Here is a 13,606-nt window from a genome sequence, read left to right on the forward strand (position 1 = left end):
GAGAGCCACACAAGTCGTGTGGGAAGCTCTGACAGTGGCAAAACGGAACTGGCTTCTTGTGCGAGGGAGATATACCCCCCTTGCCCCCCTTCTGTAAAATATATAGAAATGGCTTGAGTAATACCCAAAACTAGCTATGACAAACTCGCTTTATCTCATGTGCATGCTTCAATGACTTCTACCAGGGAACATCGCTAGTGGTAATGATAGTTGCATTTATGTGTAGATGTAGTGGACGCCAGATTCGCAATTTTTTCAGGGCTGGCTCTGGTAGTGCAACGAAGCCTACCAAAGCCTTATCTTACAGTCTATGGTCTTTATGGCCACGAATCGACCCGCTGGCGATTGCACACGGGGGCGCCGCGAACGTTTCCCCCAGCACCACAGCCACTCACTCACTTCAACCCGACTCAGCCTCCTTGGCCTCCGCCCCCTGGTCGCCGTCGTCGGCCGGCACGTCCTCCTCGGGCGTCAGCGTCTTGAGCTGCAGCGCGTGGATGCCGTGGTCCTGGGCCATCTCGTCCCGCAGCAGCGAGTACACCATGCGGTGGCGGGCCGGCCGCGCCTTGGCCCGGAACTCGGGCGACGCGATCACCAGCCGGAAGTGCGTCTCCTTGGACGTGCTGTCCGCCATGGGGGCGTGGTGCGCGTGCTTGTGGGAGTCGTTGTAGATCTCCAGGCGCGAGGGGGCTAGGGAGGCGGTTATCTGTTTGTTGTCTCCGTGTTAGTTGAGTGATAGGCTTCGAAGGTGAGGCCATGAGGGGATTCATGTGTTCCAGGGGATCTGGTATGGGCTTTTTGATGGGAGCTATCAAAGTGATGCATAGAGTATAAAGCCGGGCCGGGTTTTCTTGGCTGGTGTGGTGACGGTGCAGGTGGGTGACGTGCGAGTGTGAGAGTGTGAGCGGGAGTAAGAGAGGGGTGGAGGTGAAAATGGGGAGGTGTACTTTGCTACGGATGGTGTCCTCCATAGGCGTCTTTGAGGAGGTAGCCATGCTTCTGGATAGTTGGCAATAAGCCTTGGTACCGGCGCGGAGATGCCGAGCAAACATCTAAACTGAATTGCCAGGTGCAGGCGTTGGTGGTGGTGGTGGCACTGGATCTGGATGGTTGAATGAAGGTTTGGCGATATCGTACAGTGCAATTGGGCACGGTGTGGTTACTCATGCGCTCACCACTTTGCGGGATGGATAGTCGGGTCCGGGTGATGGGTGACGCTGACTTTGCCTGCGATGGATTTAGAGTTGGGGGTTTGGCTTCCGGGACAGGCGGACCGGTGATTCGGTATGTAAGTTTGTACCTTGATACCAGATTAGATAGAGAATGCCTACGTCCATTGATTGATACGCAGAAGCAGGTAGCGAGGAGAAAATCCCAATGGGCAAAAATGCGATTGGAAGAAGATGCTGCACAATCCCGATCTCCCCTACCACACCACACACCAGCTGCACACCCTTCTCCATTGATCAATGACTTACCTGAAGGTGAATGTAACCCTGAGATTTCTACTTTGGAACATTGCACGGCGTCTTACTAGCTAAAGCAATCAAGAGAATTAACGGCAGTTTCGTCCACCTTTTCGGAATACGGCATGTCAGCCATTGGGGATTAGACCCTTGCCAAGCGGATCATCTCTGTATCCTGCAGGCATTTTCTTCCCGAAAGCAGTTGCAACCAAGCACAAGCGGCAGCAGCACCTGGCTGCCTGGCACTTACGTACAGCACGCGCAGTTAGTGGTGGTACTAAGCAGTCGGGTGTGAATTGCACTGGCTTCCTTTAGGTATTCGAGGTACCCAGACCGACAAGACAAGCAAGCACACATCGGACGGCCCTCGGGGATCGGCTCTTTTTTTATACTTGTCTTTCCTTGGAACGGTCCCCTTTTTTCCTTTCGGTTTCGGAGCCCCCATAATGTTGTTGTGTAGTAATATTGCCGGCCCTGCTTTGCGTCTTGCGTCTGCTTCCTCTCCTTTCTCAGTTGCACAACGATCTGTTGCCTGCATTAGTCGTAGCCAGCCGCGGACGCTGTCGTCACTCTTTTCCGGACCACCACCAACACGACCATCACTACTACTCAAAGCTTCCGCTGCTCCAGCTGGCCGCCTACTACACCCCTTCAGGATGGCCTCCACTCTGCCCAGACTTCCTCTGTTCGAGGCCATATCGAAACACGACCCAGACTCGACAGCCGTCGTTCATTGCCTCTCTGGACGTAGCTTCAAGTACGGCGAGCTCCTCCCCGACGTTGCGCGCACCCGTGAACGGTTATATGAAGCCGCCGGCAAGTCGGACATCCGGGGAGAGCGCATAGCCTTCTTAGTTGAGAACAGCTATGACTATGTCGGTACGCATTTGGCTTCTTATTAGTCTTCCCCCGTGTTCCTGGATTTTTTTTTTTTTTTTTTTTTTTTCTGTTGGCGAAAAAGCATGGAATAGTTTTAAATCGAAAAGCTGACCAACGAACCAAGTAACCCTGCTTGCGATTCTGGCGGCACGTGCCATTGCGCTGCCGCTTTCACCACCCTTCCCCCCGCCGAGCTGCAATACATCTTGTCGCACTCCCAAGCTCTGCTGCTCCTGCACTCGGCCAAGTATTCCACCAAAGCACAGGAAGTCCTCTCGACGCCATTCCCAGACCCGTCCCCGAATCCCACACCGCATCCTCACCCCAAGTTGGTCGAGCTGCCCAAGCATCTCGGCGGGACTTCTTTTAGTGCCGAAAATGGAGCGAATGGAGCCGCCCCAGCCCACCTCAGTAGTGACGATGCCGACACCGAAGGTGCGGGCATGATGCTCTTCACCTCGGGCACCACGAACCGGCCCAAGGGTGTCCTGCTGCCCGAGACCGCACTGACGGCGCAATGCCGCTCGCTGATCTCGGCCTGGAAGTACACCCCGCGCGACAGGCTTCTGCACGTCCTGCCTCTCCACCACATCCACGGCACCGTCAACGCCATCCTCACCCCGCTCTTCGCCGGCAGCACAATCGAGTTCCTTTTCCCGTTCAATGCCGACACCGTCTGGCGCCGATTCGCGAAGCCGTTCTTGCAGACCAATGGCAACAGCAACGGTAGCAATGGCGCCGCCACCACCCTCAATGGCGACTCTAACGCCAGAGATGGCGAAGCCAAGTACGCGCACCTGTCGAGCGCGCCCATCACCTTCTTCACTGTCGTCCCCACCGTCTACACCCGCCTGCTCTCGACGCACCCAGCCTTGCCCGCGCCGATCGCGCTGGCGGCCCGCACCGCCATCAATCCCGAGAACATGCGCGTGTCGATCTCGGGCTCCGCGGCGCTGCCGACGCCCGTGAAGCGCGCCTGGCGCGACCTGAGCCACGGCAACGTCCTGCTCGAGCGCTACGGCATGACCGAGGTTGGCATGGCCCTATCGTGCGGCCTCGACTACACGGACCGCGTGGACGGGTCCGTCGGCTGGCCGCTCCCCGGCGTCGAGGCCCGCCTCGTCGACCCCGAGACCCAGCAGATCGTCACTGAGGACTCGGCCGAGGGCGGCCGCGAGCACAGCGGCGAGATCCAGCTGCGCGGCGCCAACGTCTTCCGGGAGTACTGGCGCAACCCCGAGGCCACGGCCAAGGAGTTCGTCGAGGGCGAGGACGGCCGGGGCCGCTGGTTCAAGACGGGAGACATCGCGCTCCGGCGCCCCGTCGCCGCATTGGGGGGCGCGGGCTCCGGTACGTCCGGCGACTGGGCCCGGGGGTCCATGTACTTCATCCTGGGCCGCCAGTCGGCCGACATCATCAAATCGGGTGGCGAAAAGGTCTCGGCTCTCGAAGTGGAGCGCGAGCTCCTGTCTCTTCCTGAGGTCGCTGAGGCCGCCGTACTGGCCGTGCCCTCAGGGAAATGGGGCCAGAAGGTCGGCGCCGTCATCGTCCTGCACGACGCCTACAAGCCCAAGGGCTGGAAGCCCATGGACATGCGCCGCGCCCTCCGCGACCGCCTCGCCAACTACAAGATTCCCCAGGTACTGCGCATCGTCGAGAGCATCCCCCGCAACGCCATGGGCAAAGTCAACAAGAAGACTCTCGTCGGCGCCGTCTTCAAGGACGACTTCAGCGGCGATGAGATGTAGGTGAGGCTAACGAATTACATAGCAAGAGGGTCGGCGGGCTTGTCAGTCCCATGGTATAGACAGGCTGATCGACTATGTACGATTACGGAAGATGGAGCTCAAAAGCTTCTCGAGAGTTTCCACTCAGCTCCCTGCATTCCTTACAGGGGCCATTCTAAGAAAGACGACTTATACAGGAAAAAGGACTCGGTAGCATATATAGAACAAAACCTCGAGTCCCATAGCAGCACTCTTGTTGCACAGAATTAAACAAATCACTGATACTTATTTCATGGGGTTTTCAACACATTTTAACAGAACATAAACAGTCCTTCGAGGGCCTCAGGGCTCGGGCCATGTGAGATGAACATGATATTGCGATTACGCGTTATGTAGTCGGGCGTCTCTACTGCCCCAACTGGTGATGTACTGGCACAGCTTGCAGATAACTACTTACAATGCTGCGCGTCCTTTTTGTGTATTCTCCACTATTAAACCTTTCGCCACATCTTGTGGGCGATGGATGGGAGATGTAGATGGCACCTGGGATCGTGGTCAAAGCCCCTCTTAAAATCTGTTGCCATCGTTCCTGCATACCCTTCTGGGGGGTTCATGACTCCAAAACATGACCATGTCGAGGCAAAATCAGGGCTGAGGTCAGGCAATTGTGTCCATAGCAAATACATTCATGCGACGCCCGTACCTTGTCCGTTCCAAATCTTCTCCTTAGACGGTGAACTTGGCCTTGGCACGGGTGCTTCCACTGTGGGCGGCATCGGTGTGACCAGAGTACTCGACAGGCTCGTTGGGAGGAAGCTTGAGGATCTCCTTAAAGCGCTTGCCGATGTTCATCAAGATGTCCTGACCCTTCTGCACGGATCGGCCCTTGCCGCCAGCAACATCGCCATCGCCCCTGTTAGGGATGCTCTTGCCGATGGTGCGGGTCCAGACACCGATACGGAAGAAGGCCTTGCGCACGTTGACGACGACACCCATGACTTCGCCATCATCCTCTTCCTCGAGCGTCTCGCCAATGGCGCCCAGCATGGTGTGCAGCCAGATGTCGTTGATGTCGCAGTTGCGCTTGTCCTTGAAGCTGTAGGACCACTTGCCACCATGCTTGTTCTGGGGGTCCTCCCACTCGGGGCGCACGCCCTCCTTGAAGAGGTGGTAATCGGACTTGAGGGCCAGATCGCTGACGGGAGCAATGTTGTTCTGCGGGTTGCATTGCATCAGTATGGCGGCCTGCGACAGTTAGGGCAAGGCATTACTCACGTAGATTCCCCAGAACTCCTCGACTGAGTTGAATGTGATAACTTCCTTCAGCAGGTCGTTCCAGTTGTCACCCTGCGATACAGTCAGTGTTGGTGTTCCAACTGGTCCATGGGCGGCTACCAGCCAAAAGCTTGGGGACGTACCTTGCCGCTTGAGGGCTTAGTGAACCACAAAGTCCACTTGTTCTGAAGAGGGTGCTTGACGTTGAAGTTGTCCTTGTCGTGGAAAACCGTCACCAGCTTTCCGTCCAAATCAACGGCGGCAGTCTCCTCGTGCTCGCCCTCGGGCGAGACGGGGATCGTCTTGAGATCGACTTGTTCCTCGGCCATTTTGGCTGTTGTGTGTGGTTGGTTGGTGGGGATGGATCGGGTTTTTTCTTCCCTTTTGGAGAGGCGGGGGAGAGAATTGAATGGAGTTTGAATGCACAAGGTTGCGCAATTCAGTAGAGGAAGTTGGTGACCTAGTGTGAGGTGGAAAAATCGGAAGGGAAGGTGCCTCGAGATAACTCCAACTGCTCTAGGCTTGGGAGCGCAAATGGAGTAGGGACGAAGGCGGGTTGGATGCGAGGTTTCAATGTTTCGCTCTTTCGTGGGGCAACAACTAGGAAGTTGGCGGCTGTGGTTTTTATCTTATCGCTTGATGGTGAAAATAATGTTTACTGGAGGGGATTGGGCGGCCGAAATGGACGATTCGTAGCTGTCGCAAACCCGAGGTCCGAGAAAGGGTATAAAAAACGATGTCTTGCGACTTTGCGCCAGGCAGAGCCAATTCACTCGAGAAAAATTCGGTCTGGTAGAGGGATTCGCACGGGAGAAAGTGGAAAATGGGAGTTGACAACTGATGAAACTTGCCGCCGTCTTTCTAGGTGTCAGCGCCCGAAGCCTGAGCGAAAGCCGCCCTGTTGATGGGTGGGGCACTGAGGGCACTTGCGGCGGAAGGAAGTACGTACTTGCTGCTTGCCTTATTTGCCCGGGCAAGCACTACCTGCTTGAGCCAGTCACCTTTGCGACGCTCCTCCCTAACTCCACGATCAGCAATCAATCACTTCCTAGGTACTTGATCAAACATTCGGTGGTATTCAATTTTGATTTGTAGCCGATAGCTGCCCAGGTGCTAATAGCAAGTATTCAGAAATTGGTCAGGGATGCCGCACAGCAATGACTGCTCCCGTCGCGCGCCACTCAGTCGGCTTATATGACCGCATGTGGTTTAGTAGGTAGTCTATCGTCGAGGCCACATTATGCGAAACATGGCCCAAGTGTATGCCTCCTTGACGCGCGCTGCGGTCCAAAACTCGACATCATGCAACCATGTTCTCCGCCGCCTCCTACCCTGACCTGATCGGCGCGACATGGTCGAGCTGGTTATGCTAGGACCTTCAGTCTGGATTTGCTCGCCTGCCAGGTTCAGGTCAGGGTGCTCTTAAACCCTTGATATGCCGAGTTGATATCCAGCTCCAACTCTCTGGCCTGCTGCTCGCTTAGTTCCTCGGTGGCTCTCATCTGGTTCAGCGTAATGAGCCATTGGACTATTTTCCCCCGGTTCTCAAAGTCGCGGTCCGTAACTTTGTTCACGCTCTGTATCACGTCTGTGAGGAGAGGGTGCAGCTGGTCTTTCGCAAGAAGCCCAAGGCGTAGAGCATCCAAGAAAGTGATGAAATCTTGAGTCGCTTCCAAGATGAGGGCCCCCGACATGTTGCTAGTCGATGATGGCGGCGCAGGCGCACTACTGGTCGAAGCGGTGACCGCCGTAGACGGCATGCCGACTTTCAGACGTTCTGTTGCCCGTGGCACTTCCAACTAGTTGCTATATTAGCAATGTCCTGCAGTAGTTCTTAGAGGCATAGTTTCATACATCCCACTCAGCCTTGAACTCTTCCAAGCCAACGAAAGCATTGGCAACAGTTTCATCGGCGAGAATTGACTTGTACTGTTTTAAAGATCTTTCGCAAATCTCGGTATAATCGGCTTCGGGGATGGCATCTTTCAGGAAAGCCTTCTCCAACTCATCAAGGGTGACGATGATGGAGAAGATCTCAGCAAGAGAATCCTGCAAATCCCGCTCCGCACGAGTCTCTGCCAACTTGACCTCCTATACGATACAAATCAGCAATCGGGTCAACCAAGGGAACAGAGCTACTTACCTCGTCCAGGTCTATTGTCGCCGACAAAGTTGTATTTGGCACATAGCTGTGAGGCGTTGGCGCATAAGACTGCCTAGATATCATCGTGAAGCTACTGACGTCACCGGGCGACGTCGCATCTACAGATGATCATGGAATTCGCGCGCGGTGCGAAGTCCTATGGTCCAGAGATTCTGGATTCGAACACAAGGATTATATTGAGCAAATTACAGTCTAGAGGTTAGAAGACGAGAGTAGCACTGCGATCCACTATGCGTCTCCGGCGGCTACTTGTAGGTAAGGTATGCAGTCACTTAAAGGAGTGGCGCCTACTTGCGGTCTAATAAATGCGCTGGATACAGACAGGATACAGTGCAGGACTGCAGAGGCTCAAGTGCCTTGTCTTAGGTAATCGTGGAGACCCCCACCAACACTGCGAGTGCCTGCCAAGACCGATTCCTCTTTTTTAGCCTAGCTCAACTCTGATAACACTTATCGGCGCTCTTCTCCACCTAAAAATTTCCTGTTGCAAGCAGAAGAGCGAGAGTCTGGTTCAATTAACTGTAGCGCACCCTCGTTATAGGTGTGCAGGTCAAGAATCGCACCTAACTTCTACACACAACATACCTGCTTCTTATCTCTTAGCAGATTATCAAGATGGCAGGCGCTAAGAAGAACTTCAAGGCGACGAAGAAATTCGAGTCGAAGCACTTGAAGGGAGTTTTAGACCAACGGAAAGCAGCCGCCAAGGTCAAACAGCGAGCCCAAGTCAAAGCCAAGAAGCAGCAGAAGACTACCAAAGATGGCGAATTTTTCAAGGGCCCCAACGACCCCGAGGGCCCCAAAAAGGCCGGCGGCAAAGACAAGACCCCCCATGTCGGAGAGATGAGCGTCGACGACTTCTTTGGAGGCGGCTTCGAGATCCTGGACAAGTCAAAGGATGGCAAGGCTGCTGCCAAACAATTGGGCAAGCGGAAACGAGACCAGCCCGCCGGCGATGATGAAGATCCGTTTGAGGATGGCAGCGACGACGACGATGCTTCGTCCGCGGACGAACAGGCATTCGGAAGTGACGACGAGGACGCTGCCGACGAAGAGATGGGCAATGGGGTTGGCATGAGCAAGGATGCAATGGACGCACTCGCAAAAGACGACCCGGATTTCTATAAGTTCCTGAAGGAGAACGACCCCGAAGCACTGGAGTTCGACGACGCCGATCTAGCCGAAGTTGACGACCTGGGCGAAGGAGAGGAACAACCCAAGAAGAAGCGGAAGAAGGCATCCAAGAAATCTGCGGAGGACTCCGACGAAGAGGAGCCTGTGGACGAGGATGAATTGACGCGGGAGATGATAGCTCGTTGGAAGACCTCTATGACCGAGACCCACTCTCTGAGAGCCACGCGACAAGTCGTATTGGCCTTCCGTTCGGCTGCGCACTTGAACGAGGACGCCGCCGAGGGCGAGAGAACGCAGAAATACAACATCTCGAGCCCGGAGGTGTTCCACGATATCCTCATTGTTGCACTGAAGCAAATACCCGAGGTGCTTCAACACCATATTCCTGTTAAGGAGTCTGCTTCTGGCAAGATACATGTGCCCACCGAGTCCAAGAAGTTCAAGACGTTGTCTGTACTTCTCAGGAGTTTCACATCCGCCATTCTCCATCTCCTCAGCACACTGTCAGACGACGCCACTCTGAAGTTGACCTTGTCAGCCCTTACTCCCCTGATTCCGTACATGCTCAGCTTCCGGAAATTATTAAAGGTTCTGATCAAGACAGTTGTCGGGTTCTGGTCGCTGCACACCAGCAGCGAATCCACCCGTATCACAGCATTCTTGGTGCTGCGCAGACTGGTAGTCATTGGCGACAAGGGAATTCGGGAGGTCGTCCTGAAGGCCACTTATCAAGGCCTGGTTGCCGGCGCACGAGTCACAAACGTCAACACGATTCAAGGCATCAACTTGATGAAGAACTCCGCTGCCGAGCTCTGGGGTATCGATCAGGGCATCGGTTACACGACAGCATTCGGTTTTATCCGGCAGCTCGCTATCCACCTGCGAAACAGCATTGTGAACAACCACAAGGAGTCTTACAGACAGGTGTACAACTGGCAATATGTGCACTCGTTGGATTTCTGGTCATGTGTTCTGGCAGAGCACTGCAGCCCCCTGAAGGAGGCAGAATCAGGGAAGGAGTCGCAACTGAAACTGCTTATATATCCCCTGGTGCAGGTCACGCTTGGAGCTATGCGACTGATCCCCAATGCAACATACTTCCCTATCCGATTCCAACTGATACGGTCATTACTACGAATCTCGCGAGCTACCGGAACTTACATCCCGCTCTCATCAGCTCTCATTGAAGTATTGAACTCTTCCGAGATGCGCAAGTCGCCCAAGGCCGCAACTCTCAAGCCCTTCGACTTCCATGTCGCCTACAAGGCGCCAAAGTCGCATCTGGGAACCCGAGTATACCAGGACGGTGTCGGTGATCAGGTCGTCGAGCTATTCTCCGAGTACTTTGTACTTTGGTCGACGAACATTGCGTTCCCCGAATTCGCTCTGCCCGTCATCATTACGCTGAAGAGATGGCTCAAGCAGTCGAGGAAGAAGAACAGCGGTAACAACAACGGCAAGTTACGGTCCGGCCTGATTCTGCTAGTGCAGAAGCTCGAGGCGAACTCCAAGTTCATCGAACAAAAGCGTGCAAAGGTCGACTTTGCCCCCAGGGACAGGTCACAAGTGGATGCGTTCTTGAAGGAGTTTGACTGGGAGAAGACTCCTGTCGGTGCTTACGTTGTCGCTCAGCGCAAGGCGGGTGCCGAAAAGGCCCGCATGCTTGAGCAGGCACGCAAGGAGGACGACCGCAAGAGGAGGGAAGAGGAGCAGGAGGCGAAAGAAGCTGAGGAAATACCTGAGGATGACAGTGAGGATGAGGAGGAAGAGCTGGATATGATGGACGAAGATGACTCTGAAGATGACGATTAGAATTGTCCCGGTTTGGGCTTTAGACTAGGAAGAACGTGCATTTAATAAGTCGACATGTTCAGATTGTTCACCACTTGTTCTGCCCGGTCCCGTACTCGTTTGGAATAGATATGATACTGTGAACAATGATGCTATGCTGAAGTCTATAGGGTAACGGGGCACTGGGGCACCCAAACAACACCCAAAAGACTGAGTAATTTACACAATCATGGGGGGTACATGCCTTCCCAGGGATCCGGCTGTTCTGGAGCGGATCGGAAGAATTGGTCGTAGAAGGCTTCGAGTTCCGCGTTCGTCTCTCCTTCCTTGCTGGCCCCCTGAGCCTCCTGCTCATTTCCTCGTTGGATCGCCGCCTCGATGGTCTGAACCAGTTCTTCCAGCGAGGGGCGGTCTTCCGGCCACCGCGCGAGGCATAGCATGACTGCCGTCGTATCATGGATAAGTTAGACCCATCCTGCGTAAAACAAAAAAAAAATGGAAGAAGTATAGGGGCCGTGACAGATGGTCCGCGAGAAAAGCAAGAAGGGTTGTTTATTTTTCCTCCACGGGGACAACTAAACTCACCGAGCACACGCAGGTCTTTTTCGTAGTAGTTTAGGAAGGATGTCACTTGGTCGCTGCGCGCCGCCCCAAGTAGCCCGCCCGGCCAGGGCCGCACCTCGTCCAGGTGCCATCCGTAGGTTTCGCACCACCGGTCTGGGTCGGCGCGGGTTGGGGTCGGCACGAATTGCCACGTTTGCAGTGATTGCGCCCACTTGGCGCGGGTTATGAGGGAAAGCATAATCTGTACATATATGCATATTAATTATCAATGTTGAACCGGCGACAACAGTGAGTGCTCTCTGGCCGACGAGAAAGGGCGGAAGAGGTGATTGGGAAAAGGGGGGGGGAGGACATTTAGTCGGTGACTTACCAAGCCAATGCCATAGATGTTGGTCCAGGGCCCGAACGATTCCGGGCCGTCGTATATAGCGTCTTCGAATTGCTCCTGTTAATCGAAATGGGGAAGGACGAAGTGTCAGCTGCACAACCCCGTCGCTCTTCTGGTATCAATCCGGAAACAGGGTGGAAGTAGCAACACGTAGGCCACTTACAGGTGCATGCCACGACCGTTTGCCTCCTGTTCTCAGGCTACATAAGACATAAGTAACTTCGGGTCAGTTTCCTTTTCCTACTACCCGACAGTATCTTGTTGCGGTTCTCAGGAAGCAGACTGGAGGAATGGACCACTTACACGCCCGCGATATCAGGATGAGGCTTTTTAGCGTCATACATTAGGCCGAAATCGGCTATCTACAATCATGATTGGAGATGTTCAGCGCTGCCGTCGGCGGTATAAAGCAGGTAACGGCGTGGAACCACGGAAACGGGGGGGGCAGGCGGGGCGGCTTGCTAACCTTGGCGACGGGGGCGAAACTGTGTTCCGCATCCAGGGGGTCTGGCGCGCCGAGAAACACTAGCTCGGAGAGAGAGAGTTTCATGTCAGTTCATCGTGCGTTGAGTAAAGTACCCCCTCGAAAATTCGAGATGCTTTAGAGAAGTTGTCAGAGCTTACCATTGCCCGGGTCCAGATCCTTATGAATTAGATGACTTTCAAAGTCGCCTTCGTCCACCTCCTCTCGCCAAGCTCGATCTACAATGGCGGATCGCCTCCTGTTGGTCTGTGGGTTCCGTTGTGAATCGATCATTCGCTCCAGTTGGAACTCTGATTTTCGCGGAAATGCCATGGCGATGCAACCCCTAGTTACTACGAGAGACTCATGTATGTAAGTAGATTATAGGTTTGGCTCAGAAACAGGGTAAAAATACAAGAGAACAGTCGGCATCTACTTACAGCAGAGGAAGAACCTCCACATAGTCCTATTAGGTACCACTTCAGTCTTTTGAGAAGTAGTGTTGCCTTGTAGCTGCAGTACGCTATTTTCGAAGTAATTGTCTGTTAACTTGTATATCAACTCGAAGAAGTCGCCGTATTCCAGATATTCCATAATCACTACATTTGCAGGTGATCAGCGGAGCAGCCCCCCGGGTCGGGTTCGGACGGGGGACAAGATGTGTAGATGGCGGTGGACCCTTACTTGCGAAGTGAGCTTGTGGGATAAGGTTGCTATTTTGCGTCCAGAACTGATCGTTACCCTCGGGCAATGCCCGTGTCCCGTCCTCCCGTTCGTCCGTGAGGTCCGAAGGGAAATGCAGCAGACGTGGGATGTGTTCGGAGACTTCGAATCTCTGTAGTAAAAAAGGAAAACTGGTAAGTATGCATCCCAAAGTGCCCTGTAGTCCCGCAATAAAACCTGCCATATAGTACTTCATCTCCTGCTCGAACGCCTGCGTGATCCTAGGCAGCCCATCCCTGGGGACTTTGACCGCGGCATAGGCGACATGCTGCTGGTTGGCGTCCACCTGTTCGTATTTCAGGGCCACGCCGAAACCGCCCCATCCCAGAGTCCTCTTGAAGGTGAACTGCGTATAGTCGAAAGCCTGTCGGACTTGTTGGAACGATGCCATAGCCGCCTGGAACTTGGGATTGGCCGCATTGTTGCGGGGATTCGGGCCAATCGCCCTTAACAGCGTCTGGAGGCGTTGCTGATCTGGAAAACAGGGCAAAATGAGAATTAGAAGTTTCTTCACAATCATCATGTGTGGAAGATGTAACTTCATTGACATGCGTTGAGGGTGGTACTCACCTGGATCCCACCAGCGGCCAAGGGGATTCATCTTGCTGGATCAGTACGTTTCGAAGCCTTGGAAATCGGGTGTCAGAAAACATGGCAATCGGTTATTTTCAAGTGTGTACTCATCGAGTCACTAGACTCTCGAGTCCTGGCGTTGAGCTGCGTGACGTGGGTTACGTACCCAGAAACAATGGGCCTTCAATGCCACCCCTATTCTTTGTTCAGCTGGTAACGACATGCTTTCAGGCACCGTTTTCGGTCTCCCGGATTGTGTTTCTAAACTTTTGAGGCACATGATTAAATAACACTACCTCCAGAATTTGTCTTTGGCTAGGTTGCTCGACCTAGAACCTCGGCCCCCTTTTCCAGTGTGCAACAATGGCCTAAACCCCGTATTTAAATAACCATAGTCACTACAGCAGCATTTCGATTGGTTGAGAGATGCTTGCAAGAAAGAAATATAAGATGAATCTT

At 54.0% G+C, this 13,606-nt stretch overlaps 6 protein-coding genes across 6 annotated transcripts; 2 read left to right on the forward strand and 4 right to left on the reverse strand.

The window, feature by feature from the left end:
- Nucleotides 1-400: 400 nt before the first annotated feature.
- On the reverse strand, nt 401-995 carry PG985_012059 (bola-like protein; the record flags this gene model as incomplete). Its single annotated transcript, XM_066831826.1, has 2 exons — nt 401-706; nt 948-995. The coding sequence occupies 2 exons, from the start codon at nt 993-995 to the stop codon at nt 401-403; spliced, it is 354 nt and encodes a 117-aa protein (XP_066679876.1).
- A 1,127-nt stretch (nt 996-2,122) lies between these two features.
- PG985_012060 (acetyl-CoA synthetase-like protein) lies at nt 2,123-4,093 on the forward strand (the record flags this gene model as incomplete). The annotated part of the gene is made up of 2 exons (XM_066831827.1): nt 2,123-2,367; nt 2,470-4,093. 2 exons carry the CDS (start codon nt 2,123-2,125, stop codon nt 4,091-4,093), a joined length of 1,869 nt encoding a protein of 622 aa, XP_066679877.1.
- Nucleotides 4,094-4,798: 705 nt separating this feature from the next.
- On the reverse strand, nt 4,799-5,676 carry PG985_012061 (uncharacterized protein; the record flags this gene model as incomplete). Its single annotated transcript, XM_066831828.1, has 3 exons — nt 4,799-5,287; nt 5,348-5,419; nt 5,491-5,676. 3 exons carry the CDS (start codon nt 5,674-5,676, stop codon nt 4,799-4,801), a joined length of 747 nt encoding a protein of 248 aa, XP_066679878.1.
- A 1,077-nt stretch (nt 5,677-6,753) lies between these two features.
- PG985_012062 (uncharacterized protein) lies at nt 6,754-7,574 on the reverse strand (the record flags this gene model as incomplete). Its single annotated transcript, XM_066831829.1, has 3 exons — nt 6,754-7,146; nt 7,202-7,438; nt 7,491-7,574. 3 exons carry the CDS (start codon nt 7,572-7,574, stop codon nt 6,754-6,756), a joined length of 714 nt encoding a protein of 237 aa, XP_066679879.1.
- A 552-nt stretch (nt 7,575-8,126) lies between these two features.
- Nucleotides 8,127-10,457, forward strand: PG985_012063 (Noc2p family protein; the record flags this gene model as incomplete). Its single annotated transcript, XM_066831830.1, has 1 exon — nt 8,127-10,457. The coding sequence occupies one exon, from the start codon at nt 8,127-8,129 to the stop codon at nt 10,455-10,457; it is 2,331 nt and encodes a 776-aa protein (XP_066679880.1).
- A 206-nt stretch (nt 10,458-10,663) lies between these two features.
- On the reverse strand, nt 10,664-13,175 carry PG985_012064 (uncharacterized protein; the record flags this gene model as incomplete). The annotated part of the gene is made up of 10 exons (XM_066831831.1): nt 10,664-10,848; nt 11,022-11,241; nt 11,371-11,445; nt 11,552-11,588; nt 11,692-11,750; nt 11,855-11,913; nt 12,013-12,204; nt 12,292-12,450; nt 12,536-13,048; nt 13,145-13,175. 10 exons carry the CDS (start codon nt 13,173-13,175, stop codon nt 10,664-10,666), a joined length of 1,530 nt encoding a protein of 509 aa, XP_066679881.1.
- Nucleotides 13,176-13,606: the final 431 nt, after the last annotated feature.

Source organism: Apiospora marii (assembly GCF_038362585.1).
Source record: "Apiospora marii strain CBS 49790 chromosome Unknown utg000009l_segment0_segment0, whole genome shotgun sequence".
NCBI lineage: Eukaryota > Fungi > Ascomycota > Sordariomycetes > Amphisphaeriales > Apiosporaceae > Apiospora > Apiospora marii.